This window comes from Zosterops lateralis, assembly GCF_965231275.1.
Source record: "Zosterops lateralis genome assembly, chromosome: 2".
NCBI lineage: Eukaryota > Metazoa > Chordata > Aves > Passeriformes > Zosteropidae > Zosterops > Zosterops lateralis.
Window position 1 is genome coordinate 106,731,706 of NC_139763.1, and position 13,922 is coordinate 106,745,627.

A 13,922-nucleotide genomic window follows, 5' to 3' on the forward strand; every position below is an offset into this window, starting at 1 on the left:
TCCCTAGGTATTCACTGTTGTTCTCTATCGGAGACAGGATATTGAGCCAGATGGACCTTTGGTCTGACCCCATACAGCCTTTCTTATGTTCTTGTGTTTATATTCTTAACTGACCGTATGGATGCTCCTTGCACTTTCACCTTCCACTATACAATGCCAAAAAACCCCTCCTGCCTACAGCAGCAAACTGAGAGGGAGAAAAAAAATATCAGTCCCAGTGCATCTTTGCTGAAAAATCCTTCCTAGATAAATTTGGGTACTTATTTACTCTTTTAATCTACTGTCAGACTAGTGTCATTGCTGAAAAACCATTCAGTCTGCAGCTCTGGTCACCTGAAACAATCTGTGCAGACCTCTCCCCTTTCAGCAATTCCTTATCTCCTTCTAAATTCTCATCTTAAAACCTGACTTTCTAGCCTGCCTTCAACCCCTCCATTTCTGTCTCTCCTGGTTATTGGTCTTATGACTGAATGCTTTAATATTTTCACCATGCAAGGTCTTTATGTCACTGTTTCATGTAATTTATACCTGTGAGCTGGAGCCTTTCCCATCTTGCTTTCAAGCACTGGCCATATACTGCACGGTGTCCAAAATGATCCCCACCCCCTTATTGCTTTGGGGGTTTGGCTTTATTAACAAGGATATAAGCAATAAGAAAATAAAGTTCAGCTATTTCTAAGGCTTCTCCCTCATGGCTGCTCAGCCAGCATCCTAGATGGCCTCTCCCCATCAAACCATTTTTATCTCCCTTTTACACAAGTGAACTAATAAGCCACCTACCCCAATGAGTCAGCAGAACCCACTTAACCCTTTCTCACAAGGGTCAAAACTCGCTATCAGGATGGTCTGGCTCAGACTTGTTACAGAACCATATTCTGCCCCTCGGTCCTGAATAATTTATTTGTGCAGCAGACCTAGATTAGTGTTTAAATCAAAATGCTGCCCAAACAAAGGCTATGCTGTACAGTGCAAAATGAAACCAATTACTACATCATCTACTGCTCGTCTTTTACAGCGCGAGATGCCCCCTACAGTACTGCAGAGGACAGGCTCGTCTGCTGGGAACATCCAGGCACAGGAAGCAGAAGAGGGATTTTTCAGAGGGAATCAGGCTTTGATAAAAAAGTAAATTCAGTGCCAGAAGGTATTGCACACTTCCACTTTGATCCATCGAAACTTAAGACCTTTTCTAGGGTGAAATTAAAGCAAGCTCCAAATATGTCTATGCAGAGCTGTTTTCTGCAGAGCAACTTTAACAGGGATGAAGGAAAGGAAAATGCCTCTCCTGACACACACTGCAGAAATTCAGTATAAATTCTCAGAATGTGGCTGAAGGCCTGGAAATTCACTACTTTAAAAATAACAACTCATAGAAATATGCAGAAACAAGGGATGCATTGAATTATTTTTTTTTAATATAGTAGAAGAGCATAATAAACCTTGGAGCATCTCTGCATGCCTGAAACACTAACACAACCATGTTCCTTATGTATTTCAGAAATGTAATCTGAGTTGACTAAAAAACCCCCAAAATCCCAAAACAACCCACACATGTCAGTTATTTCTCTTATTTTTTCTACCTTTGTTACTGGTTAATCACCTGATTGTGAGACTCCATTCACCTGACAATAAGTAGCTATTATTTACCCCAGTCCTGGCTGTCAGAAAGAATCATCTTTATCTTCAGAGAAGCAGGGATAATGTCTGATCAGTGAGTTATAGTTGAGAGAAATGATTCTAAGTTTAGGAAAATTGCCAGCTGCATTTTGTTATCAGTAACCATTATTTAGATAGCATTGCTGATGTGTGTAGCGCCATACAGACAGGGACAAAGAGCAGGCCCTTGCCCTGTGGAGCTTGCTGTCTGTATTACACAATTAAAATAGGGAGAGGTACTAGCATAATGGTAATGGTGAGCTCTAAGCATCACAGTGGGAGGGAGAAGAGATTACAAGAAAAAGACAAACTTCCTGTGAGAGAGCGCTACTGCATCATCCCTCCATTGTCGTTTTAGATTCAGCTCTGCCAGAGGGCTTTGTTGGTTCAAAATACAGTCTGTACAGAAGAGGGAACTGATAATTCCAGAGTCAAAGTCAGTAGAAACTGGCCTATGTGCTTGTAAGAGAGAGGTGGAGGATGTTGACTGGTGAGGGATGGGTGTTGCGGTGTGGAAAGACATACAAGTGATGCTGTGGCAAGCTGGTGGGTTGTGTCACACAAGCTCACAAGGCTCTGCAGGGCATGGGAAGACCCAAGGCTCTTAACATGGAGCACTCAGTTACCATGGAGGCTGGGCTTCTTCCTCTGTAGCTCAGGATACTAAGAACACTTTAACTGTAAGACATCATTTGAACCTACCACCGCCTCCTAAAAGCAAACTTCCAGGTGCTACCTTCACAGACACACCATTTCTCCTTAAGTGCAAGATGCCTTACACCCATGGTCTAATTAAACAGTTTTATTATGAGGTCAGTTTGTGTATTGCTCTTTTCTTTCAAGGCAATCATGTTGAAAATTAATCTGACTATAAACACAAAAGCACCGACTTAGCTGAGCTGCATACATAAATCAAAGTGAAGTCAATACTCAGAAACCCAGCCTACACTAACACTAATCCTAACTATCTCCTTAACTACATCAAAAAAAAGATTTTTGGATGGCTGCTAATACTACTGCATTTTCCTTTTGTTGACCTGAAGTTATTAGCAGGAACCAACCATACTGGAGCAGAGACGACTCCATCTAATAGAAAACAATTAATACATTCATTACTGCACTGAACTTCTAAATAGGAAACATCTTCTTTTTTCTCTTATTCCACTTCACTTCTGCTACTTAGTAAAGTAAAACAGAATATGTATTCTCCTGAACTGTCTTATTTCTCTAGACGCTCGTAAAGCTGGTGCAGAAAATGGAGCCTACCTGGTAATATCTTCTCAGTCATATAAAGTAAAACTGATTAAGAGAAAAACATTCTTTAAGTTCCTAGAAAAAGCTCTTGGCTTCTTCCATTTATGATCAAAAAGATCCTAGAAAAAACATGTCCAGTCTTTAACGACACTAGGAAATTGAAATAACCAAAATGGGATGTGATTGGTCTTTTGACTTGAGGCGTCACCGTTACCTGCTTTTGCTGCCGAAACATTGTCTGGCTCCTAATGGCTTCTAACATTGTGTTCCTACCTACATTGATCATTTAATACCAGCATCTTCTTTCTGACAAGCCACAAACACTTGCAGAACTTGACCTCTTCCCTTCATCGCTTTTGATTAAGAAGAGAACTATCTGCAGGAAATGCCCTACAAACCACAAAGGATTATCAAAAATATAATGATGAGTGATTCAGGGACTCTGTGGCTCTGCTTGTGTTCCTGTAGTCTGATCTTGGTCACTCTTCCCTTCTCCGCTGGAGCTTTGCTGTAGTTTCTTCTAGTCGGCTTCTCCAAGCAGCAATAATGGCATCATCATCCATCTCTTCTTCCTCTTCTTTACGTGTGCTTCTCCTGTACTGAGAGACCTGCCTAGATGCAAACCTTTCCTCACTTTGCTCCACTTTTGCCTCCTTCTTTCCATCTTCTTCAGACTTTAAAAAGCTCTGGGTGAACTTTCTCTTTGCTCCACATTCTGACACGTCTGACCTGGCCTCCTCTTCACATGCCTCCACATGATGAGCTCTAACTCGGCTCTGTGTAGATGGATCAGGGGATTCAGAGTCAAAGGGTGGTTCAGGTGACTGGCTGAAAACATGCAGCTCTGGGCTGTTTCCTCTGGAACTTGTCTCACTGACCCTGGACCTTGTGAACTTGTACATCTTTTTGTCCTCTTTCGCAGAAGCAGAGGAAAATCTTGACATGGATCTCAGTGAATCTCCTGTTGACTCATAGGAAGAACAGCTATCTTGCTCTTTTCTTTGGGATCTGCAGAATCTATAACTGGATGTCTCAGAATCCATCTGTCTAACTTTGGATGATCTGCTATATTTCTCTCTAGCTTTTTCAGTCTGATCATAGTATGACGGTGGTTCTCTTTCTGCTTTCAGGCCATTGAGCCACTTAGTAATATCACTATCTATCTCTGACTTTGGTGGGCCTGAGGTTGCAGGTCGACTGGACACATCAAAGACTGCATCAGTGCTGTCAAAATCTGCTTGCAAGGGACGCCTGTGGCTGTTTGTTGTACTCTCTCTGTCATCTTCTGTTTCATTTTCCTCTGCTTTGGTCACCTTTTTTTTAAATAAAGTGCTGCGTTTATTGTCACTGATCACCTTTTCAATTTGATAGTCTGACATTTTTTCTCTGATTTCCATTTGCATCTCCTTCTCCTTCCTCTTGAGTTTCTTTAGGTCAACATCATCAGCAAAGAGGCTGTACAGTGGTTTGCTTGTCTGGGTCGTCTTCATGTTTGAAGTAGCTCCTTCTGTCCTTGCATTCATGGAAGTGTTGCAAGACAGCACAGACTGAGACTCAGCCCTGCGCAGCTCCTGCTGGTGGAGCTGAGAGCCAGCGAGGGATGAGCCACTCTGAGCACTGAGAAGAGAAACCTTGTCATCATCTGTACGCCTGCCAAGGTCTCCTGACAGGGAGGCCATGGCGGACGATGGACGAGACAGCATCAGGATCTCGTTTTGCTTTTGAGCAATGGTCTCACTGACCACGTTAGCGATCCAGTTCTGAATGCTTGCCATGGATATTGTGTCACCTGGGCCAACTTGGAGATTGGGAAGGGGAACATTTGGCATCTGCAGCTGCATTGCTCCTGTACAGCTCCTGGCCTGTGACAAAGATGAATGATTTGTCTGCATGCTCAGGGTAGAAGCTGCATCATCGGCACCGCTTGCAGAAGGTGCTGAAGGCCAGAAAGCTGACAGGGGAATACTCCCACTCATTGTACTCTCTGTCTCCCAGCTGCACATGGACTGGCTTTCTTCTAAAATTTTCTTTGAACGTTCAAGGAGCTCTACACGCCTCTGCTTCTTTTTAGCTGAAGCAGAATCCTCAGTTTTGGCAAACTCCACAAATTCTTCCTTGCTGCTTTCACTGCCCACCTTCTTCTGCCGCTTCATTTTCCAAGCCTGGTAAGCAGTCAGATCAATATCTGACAAATTCTTCCCTTCTGTTTCCTCCTGACCTGCCTGGCTGCCATCTTCTGCTGGAGATGGTGCAGATGATGGGTCTAAATCCTTCTTGTGAAAGCCAAACTGGATCCTCTTGACCTTCCACCTTTCTAGAGGAGTCAACTTGTCCTTGTTCTTTTGGCAGAAATTGTAGAAGGAGCTACAGGAGGAGTCTGAAAGCACACTCTCCTCATCCACATCCCTCTCCTTTCTTCCTGTTTCTGGGGATTGTCTCTCCCCACAAGTTTTATTCCTAGAACGATACCTCTGAGCAGCTTCTTTCTCAATTTCCAGAAGCCTCTGATTCCACATGTCCCAAGTGCTCTCAGAAGACATAGAGCCTGTGCGGCTCCTCCTTGTCCTGCTAAAGCTGCTGGCTTCCAGCTGTTTCTTTAGGGTTCGGATCTCAAAACTGCTCACACTCTCAGTGTCACTGAATTCACCTGATGGGTAAGGTCTTCCTCCCATGCTGCATTCACCATCCTCCTCCCTGGCTGTACCTGCCATCTGGTATTTCTCATTTCTGCGCTGCCAATCGTGGATCCTCTGTTCCACATCCTCATCAGATTGTTCCTCTTCCTGATCCAGATGCCTTGGAGATGTTCTTCTTTCATGGTAAACTCCTGCTTCCTTTGCAGATAGGCCTTGTTTCCTCCTCCATTCCTCATATAATTGTTCCTCTTCCTCCTCAGTGATCAGGGTGGAGTGTTTGGAAACCCAGCTAGTTTTTTCCACTGATGAAGAGCTCATAAAACTTCCCAGTATGCTACTGGTGTCCTCTTCTTCTACTGTGATGGAGTGGGCTTTGGCTCCCTTGATGCTCCCCGAGTCCCCAGCTCCAGAGAGCCGCGAAGAAGTCCCTGCATAGGCGCGAGGACTTTGGCTTGGAGTCACATCCTCATCTCCAGAACGCTCCAGCTCCCGCTCCTCCAGCAGCTGCTCATTGAGCTCCCGCAGCTGCTTCAGGAAGCCGTCGTTGGGGTAGATGGCACGTTTCTTCCTCAGGGTCATCAGAGCCTCCAGAACGGTCATGTGGTGGTAGATCATCAGGTAGGCGGCCACCAGCACAGCCGAGCGGCTGATCCCCATCTCACTGCTGACAAGGATTCTGCCTACAGACAGTGAATGTGAAAGGAATCAGCTATTTCCAATAGCAGACAGGATGCTCTGCTATGTAGCACAAAAGCTTTCTTTGAATAGTGTTAAAAAACGACACAGATTATATGTTTCAGTGACTGAAACGAATACTAAATATTTTCTAGCTTTACCTTAACAAAAATCTGGATACATACGAATAAAAAGCACATTAATTTCAAAAACTGTGGGCAGGCACATTTCCAAACAATCTAAATAGTATTTTTATTTTCACCTACACACTTCACTAACTCAAATAGTCAAAAAGCTTATAATAGGTATTAGAAAGGCAAGTGAGACATTCTTGACTTGCTGGCTGACAGGGTCAGACATTTAAGCTTTCCATGCTTTTTTCTCAATATGTAAAAGGTGAGATATTAGCATTAGCCTCCAGGAAGGTATTGGGAGGATAAGCAAGTAACTTATTTTTTTCTATAAGGGACATTATAGAACAAATAAAAATTTTATATTAATTTAATTGTATTTTTTGCCAGCATCTAGATCAGTTTTGCAAGGTACCCTCAAACAATTACATTGAAGACTGGCTGGAGGCCAAAGTCCTACTACAAAGTCCTATTAGAAAAGAGCTGATTTTGACTCTGACAAACTGATCCAGCTTCTTCAAACTACTGGGACCCACTGTCCTGCACCAGTAACTATATGAGCAAGGATCAAAACTGAGGATCTGCTTTATTTTACAGGATTTATTATAGCATTTATTACGTCTTCCAGAAAAACAAGCTTTGGCACAGACAAATTGTTTGGGGTTTAAGTTACTTGTATGGCAAATTGCAGCTAAAGAAAAGCTTGTAAATATGAAGAGAGTGTAAATGAGGCTTTGCTAGCTTGCAAACATCTGAAATTACTCTTTCTAAATGTGTGATAAACTCCAGTTTAATCAATCTGTTTGCAGTGAAACTTAATGAAGCCAATTTAAACACCACCATTCTGACTGCGGCTATGATACCACAAGAGGTTTACCTAATGAACCTCTTCCTACAATCCTGAAATCTCTTTTATGCCTTTCTTAGCTTTAAAAGTCTTGGTTGCCTTCCAAGTGTTTTACCAGCCAGCAATGCCAGTCTAACAGCTCACCAAGAGGGGGAGATCTCCTTCCTTTCATTTCTTCTAAGGCTCCTCTGCCTTGGTGCATCTTCCTCGTGTTGCTGAGCTATTAAAATTGGCTCAACGTTCCTTGTATACAAACAAAACTTTAAACTTTTCCTACTGTCACTACTGCTAGGAGGTAATCTTTTGTCTCTCTACAAAAATCAGATTAATTGACACCTTATATGAAAAATATCAGTGATATCACAGATCCTGGTCCTTCTTTCAATACCGAACTGCAAAAAGATATTTCTAACTGTCCACTGAATTTGCAACAAAATGACCACTGTGCACTGGAGACCAACAGAAAAACAGTTGCCATGGAATTGAAGTCCAGCAAATCTGACAGCAGCCTGGGTGTAGACATCCAGAGGCTCAACTCAGCTGCTGGGAATGTTCTAGTAAATCAGCCTGGTTTTTTGCATCATGGCAAAACTGAAAGGTGCAGGGTACAGGAATATATCTATCTCTCTTTAGATATAGTATTATAGAGTATCTATATTTTAAAAATGTATTAGAGCAGGGATTCTGCTCTTTGCTATAGCCAGGCTCTTTTAAAGCATCTGCAGGAGCTAACTTGCAGCTACTTTGAACCTGAAGCTGTGGGGCTGCTGGGCTGCCTCCCCTTTCCAGTTTCCTCCCTCCTGTTTTTAATGAGACCAGGCAGAAATGGGCAGGAGGTGTACACTGTAGCTGCGTGCAGACAGCAAAGGCTCTGCCTTCTACTCCATTACAAATGTGGCATATCATCTGTTTATCAGATTAAGATTTCTCCCTGTTAATTCCCAAGCAACTTGGAACTACTTCAATCTTCTCTTCTTACCTCTGTAAGTCAGCAGGGCTTCGTCAAGGAACTCTGCAGCTGGGCGGAAGTGTTTGGAGATATCCATATCTGGAAAATCATCCACTTCAATGCCCATGTACTGGATATTGAGACCATTGTAGAAACTTGGTCCTGTGTAGACACCTGTGCCATGAGCTGCATTCAGGACATGGGTGATCCCCAGTCTCTTCAAACGGCTTTTGTTCACTGCAACACTTCTGCAGAAAAGGAAAAAACATGTTAGATATCAGTGCTCCTATTTTAGGTAGGAAAAAAAGCTGCATGCTACAAGGTTTACATAACTCCCGGTCCATGTTACTCATTCAGCATGAGGCACCACTCACACCTTAATGTTCTTTGAGAGTTCCACAGGTATTTCTTTCCAATACTCACTTGGAAAAGAAAACAAGAAGCCTGCATTCACCTGTAGAGCCATATGCTCTGCTTCCACTCCGCTTGATTTGAAATTCATACTGCCATCCTAGGCTCAGGCCATATACTTATTTATCAATTTTTATCACTCCATAATTGATGCTTTTCTCTATATCCCTTTCTAATTCTGTCTGGTCTCTTACATGGGTATCTCAGGCAGCTGAACCGTGGTGCAGGACACCCAATCATGTGTAGTCAACATTTACTTTGGCATCACCTTTTAAACTCCCTTTTACATAACAAAGACTTTAGTTCCAATTTTAGGGCCAAATTCCAATCAGAACTGTGGAATTTGGGCTTATTTGTTTTTTCCTCTCTTAAACTGTTAAAGCATCTAAACAGCATAGGAAAACTGCCGATTCTACTCCAGAAGTATTTACTTTCCAGTGCATAGAGATTTCTGTGAGCACAGTCTGAAAAACACTTTAGGGCTCTCTAGGGATGAAAGGTATTAGATGCATGTAATACATGTTATGCCTTCAATGGTTCCATTTGACCCTTTACTGGGAATCTCGTGCAACTTGATGACAAAAGCTGACACTCACTTTTCTGCTATGAAGACATTAGGCCAGACTTCATCCACAGCGTCTCTGGGGGTCTCCAGCCTGTCCTTCACAAGTGCCCTCTGCAAGTCCATCACACACGGCGTGTTAAACAAGCTGGTGTCATCAATCTTTTCCTTAACTCGGTTGTACAGGTCTTCCACCATCAGCTGCTGCGCAGACTCCAGCATCCTGGGACACACCGAGTCTACCCTGACATCCTTTGTCTTCAGCTCTGGAATAAACTGACATGGTAAGTGAAAGCACATAAAAACAATGCAGATGTATGAGCTGTCATTACTTGTGCCTGGGACAAGCCTTGTGGCTTTTTTTCCCCAGAAACATCACCCTGTTCTGTCTGCAGTGTGGGCAGGTACATGCTGACCTAGGAACTGCCTCAGGGGGATCAGCAATGAGAAGGGCACACTGCACTGTCCTCTCAGTCTCACACTGGCCAAAGGCCTGGGAGTTAAGGGCACCCTTATTCCAGGCCCAGCAGGATGCAGCTGTTTCCTATGCCTTCCTGAAAAGGGGAGGGAGGTGCTGAGCTCTTCTCCCTGGTATCCAGTGATCAGATGTGTGGGAATGGTTCAAAGCTGAGCTGGGGAGATTCAGACTGGACATTAAGAAGCACTTTTTTTTCTGAGAGGGTAGTCAAACACTGGAACAGGCTTCCTAGGGACGTGGTTAATGCCCCATCCTTGACAGTGTTTAAGAAGTATTGGACAGTGCCTTAATAATATGATTTAACTTTTGGTCAGCCCTTATAGTGGGACTTCGATGATCACGTATGTCCTTTAAACTGAAATACTCCATTTTCTATTCCATTCTACCCTAATTTAGTTTGTTGCAGCAAGCAACCAGCACTCAAACTTTTACTCCTGCAGTAAATTCTGCCACAGATTCATCGCACAACTTCAAAGGGAGTCACTAAACCTTTCTGTAAGTTGTTATTTCTTTCTCTACTTCATATGGAGTTTTCTCATAAGAGCTTTTTTATCATTTAGGATCTGTAGATGAGAAAGGCAAAACAAGCGCAGCTTCAGGTCTCTGTAACTTACATAGTTCTCTTACCTTCACTGATGATTTGTTTGGCAGCCACAGCAGATGACAGATGGATTGGCTCCATGAGGATGCTCTCTGTATCAGCATCTGATATCACTGAATACCTGCCAACCAACCACACTGCCTGTTAGGTAAATGCCCTCCGTGGGGACCCCATCCCCAGGACTTAGCCCTCTTCCAGAGGGGAACAGCAGGGAACTGGAGCAGGGAGGATTCTTTGATTGTAGAACAGAAGTCCCAACTCTTCTTCCACATCTCATTCCCACCCCGCTCTCCAGCATGGCACTATAGGTTTCAAAGATGCCTTAGCATCCAGTGTTTGCAGGATGTAGACAGGTCCCATGGGGAGAAGCTGCAGTGGGCTTAGGAGTGCAATCAAACTGCCTGGTGGAGGAGTTTATGGGTAGAGAAGATCAGTGTTTGGTCTGAGACTGGGAGGGAGATGGATCACAAGAAATAGTCTCACAAGTAACTCTCACTTAGACAGACAGACATAAACATGGTCCTAACTAGAATTTACTGAGTAATTCAAAACAGATTGGGCTAGAAAAATATTGGGGTTTCTTTCTGCCAGTTAATTGTCTGCAAGCATCCTTTGAGTTACCACAAGCTGCAGTGCAAGCATTGAGACTGAAGCCTGTGAATCTCTCCCTCAGTACACATTGGCACTTCGGAGCATGAACCTGTGGTCAGTCTCTCCACTCGCTCTGTGTTGTGAAACTGCCAGTCAGAAACTACTATGACACTCACAAACACCTTTGAAATGAGTTATTTGACATAGTGTAATAAGTTTTTGTAAGCAAAAAAGGCCACAACCTTAAAAACAAGTATATTTCCCTGTGGCTCCACCTATGCAGTCCAAGAAATTTCAGTCTCTCAGTTAGACCATCCTAACAAAATATTTAACGGAGCTTTTTCCCTGATCTACACCTTCTACACTTCCAAATCGATGGTACAAATCACTAGGACAAGTTGGCTGCCATCACAGAAGCTCTCTGGCAATGCAAGGCTTACAGACTTGCAATACACTGTTTGTTTTTGTTTAATTACAGCAGGAGAGGGGGGGTGATTAATATGCAGTCAGGGCGCAGCAGTGTCTGGAGAGCTGAACTGCTTTCAGGCTCCAGAATCAAAACAGAGGGCACAGCCATCGGAAACCACTTAACAGGCTCATCCAGGTCATTTAGCTGAGTTCCAGCACTTGTCAACCGTGACTGAAAGTAATCCTGTTCTAGTTCTTCAAAGGAGTTTACGACACCAGCAAGGGGAGCCTCAGTCTCATTTACAGGAGCTGACACAAATTTGCAGCTATGCCCTGCCTTCACTTCCTTTTGCTGTAAAGGTTGCCTCCAAGCTCAATAAAAAGGTAACAGTTGGTAATAATCTGCCACAGCAGCCTCAACACGTTTTACCTGTAGCTGCCCTGAGCATCTGTGAAATGCAGAAACTGCCCAAGCCTGGATCTTTCAAGGACCCCCTTCTGGCCAGGAAGGATCTTGCCATTTTCATCACTGTGTTTTGTCATTGACAACAAGAAAAAAGGGAGAAAAAAGGAACAGGGAAGGGAAGGGAAGGGAAGGGAAGGGAAGGGAAGGGAAGGGAAGGGAAGGGAAGGGAAGGGAAGGGAAGAAACTGGAGAGATGTTTCTGTTCATTCTGAGTGACTGATGAGCAGTAGGAGAGAGCTCAATACATAATTTTTCAATACATAATTTTACTTTATGTGAGTTCAATGGTCTTCTTAAACAATTCTGAAATACATCTGGTTAAATGAAATAAGTACCCAATCTTAATTTTCTGCAGTGTCCCACAGTTAAACATTTATGAAACATAAAAGTTATGAAATATTTCATAACATTCTACTTGTTGAGGAACACTGGGGAAGGTTCTTTTCAAACTCTATCCCTACTCCTTGCTTTCAGCTAAAGCATCTCAGAGGGTACAGAAAGCCCTTCAGAGTGTTCTGCTTTAGGAAAAGAGAACAAAGGGGTGTATTTTTCCTTGTATTAGGAGAAAACACATCTAATCGTGCTTGTTTTGCTTGAGGTAACTCAATTTCTGCTTGTGCTGTGACAGCCTCCTGTTCCGTGCCTGAAGCCTGTAGCTAAAGTAGGTGCTGAATCAAACCCAAATCCCAAGACCCTCGGTCTTTCTGGGGCTGGCAAAGCCAAATATCAACATTCAGTAAATCCACAAGTCCTTATAATAGACACAGAGATTAAGCTGAATTTGCAAAGAGTTGAAATTGGATCAGAAGTTTCTGCATAGGGGTATGAGGGGGTGAGACAGGGAAGAGGGACAACACCAGCCCATAGCAATCCTTCCTGCAGTTTATCCCTGCTATGCACTCTCCCAGCAGGGTGGATTTATTAGTGCAGGAGTCCTGTCTCTGCAGGCTCTGTCTGAGCTGGCACACTGACCCACCCCAGGGAGAGCAGGGAATCCCCGGCTCAGCTTGGCGCAAGTGCCAGCGCGGAGCGGAGGAAGGAAAGAAAGCAGGGAAGGGCAGCACCTCCCAGGGGCTGGCAGGAGGCGGTGGCAGTGCCCGTGGACTCACCGGCTGGGCGAGGGGCTGCGCAGGTAATGGGCCTGCACAGCCTTCACGTCCGGGCCCTCCTCCTCCTCCTCCTCGGGCACCGCCGGCTCGCTGTCCGAATCTCTGCCGCTGGCCATGGCGGCTGATGGGATCCGCTACAAGGAGCAGGCAGGAGGGAGAGCCATTACACACGGCTGCACAGGAGCCCATTCCCTGGGTCTGGGGCATCAGAGGCAGTGGGTACAGCAGAAGGGCCTCCCACACTTTCCTCCTGCGAAGAGCCCTTTCCACACGGGCTGCAGGGGCTGCTCTACCAGGGCGGTGCCATTCCCAGGGCCTCATGCAGCTCCCTGGCTGCTGCCCAGCCAGGGCCAATGCTCTTTTGCCTGTGAGTAAGGGTGCTGGAAGGCCAGGAGAGAAGGGGTGGCAGGGCAGAAACTCTATACTCCCCTGACCGCGCATGGTGGCTGGAAGGAGCCGTACACAGCCAGAGCCGGGCTGGAAGGAGGGTCAGGGGCAGGAAACATGAGAACATGAGACCTCGTGTACCCAAAGTGAAATGCTCCTAAAGCTTAAGGCCAAAGGAGCTTGAAGGCTTGGGACTTTGTCCTTGTAATCCTTTGTGTGGAGGCTGCTGTTCTTACCCGGGGTGCGGGAGAGCCAGGAGAGCACGGCTCAGGTAGGAACGTGGAAACACGGCAGCCAACACTTGCCCTGGCCCAGGCAGAGGACTCCGGTACCACAAGAGCCAGCGGCAGCTCCCAAGGGCCCGGCGGCCGGGCTCGGGCCGGGAGATCCGGCCGCGTGGTCACTCACCGGGCAGTGAGCGGGGAGAAGGGGGAGCAAGGAAAGGGAACTTACCCCCTGTGCCTGATGGCTCCACTGGGGGTCCCTGCTGGAGGCACGGCAAAGGAGTCCACTGGAGACAGCAAGGAATGGTACTGGGGGGAAAGCAATCAGCTGCCCTCCTCTCACTCTCTCTACGGCTTCTTCATCGAGGGGCAGGACAACTGTTGGCACCAAACCTTTATCAGCTTTCTAAATATAGCTGTCCTGACACTGGCTGCTAGATCGCACGGGGAAGGAATTCAGTGCCTCACAGACAGCAGCTGGTCAAGCACTTAACTCCTTCCCTGCTGTGGGCTGGATCCTTGTTTCTCAGCTGCAGGA

The 13,922-nt window shown here is 45.1% G+C and overlaps 1 protein-coding gene and 1 long non-coding RNA gene across 2 annotated transcripts in view; one reads left to right on the plus strand and one right to left on the minus strand.

Annotated features, from left to right (window-relative positions):
* The window catches only part of LOC310923713, a 30,723-nt gene extending 20,381 nt beyond the window's left edge, over positions 1-10,342 (plus strand). Inside the window, exons 4-6 of the long non-coding RNA XR_014592681.1 lie at positions 9,308-9,405; positions 9,996-10,094; positions 10,251-10,342. This is a non-coding gene — a long non-coding RNA (uncharacterized lncRNA). The remainder of the gene's footprint in view (positions 1-9,307; positions 9,406-9,995; positions 10,095-10,250) is intronic.
* STYXL2 (serine/threonine/tyrosine interacting like 2) lies at positions 1,008-13,727 on the minus strand. Its single transcript, XM_083884660.1, has 6 exons — positions 13,614-13,727; positions 12,774-12,907; positions 10,227-10,321; positions 9,156-9,387; positions 8,179-8,396; positions 1,008-6,226 (listed from the first exon to the last, which is right to left on the minus strand). The coding sequence occupies exons 2-6, from the start codon at positions 12,887-12,889 to the stop codon at positions 3,390-3,392; spliced, it is 3,498 nt and encodes a 1,165-aa protein (XP_083740786.1). The 5' UTR covers positions 12,890-12,907; positions 13,614-13,727; the 3' UTR covers positions 1,008-3,389.
* Positions 13,728-13,922: the final 195 nt, after the last annotated feature.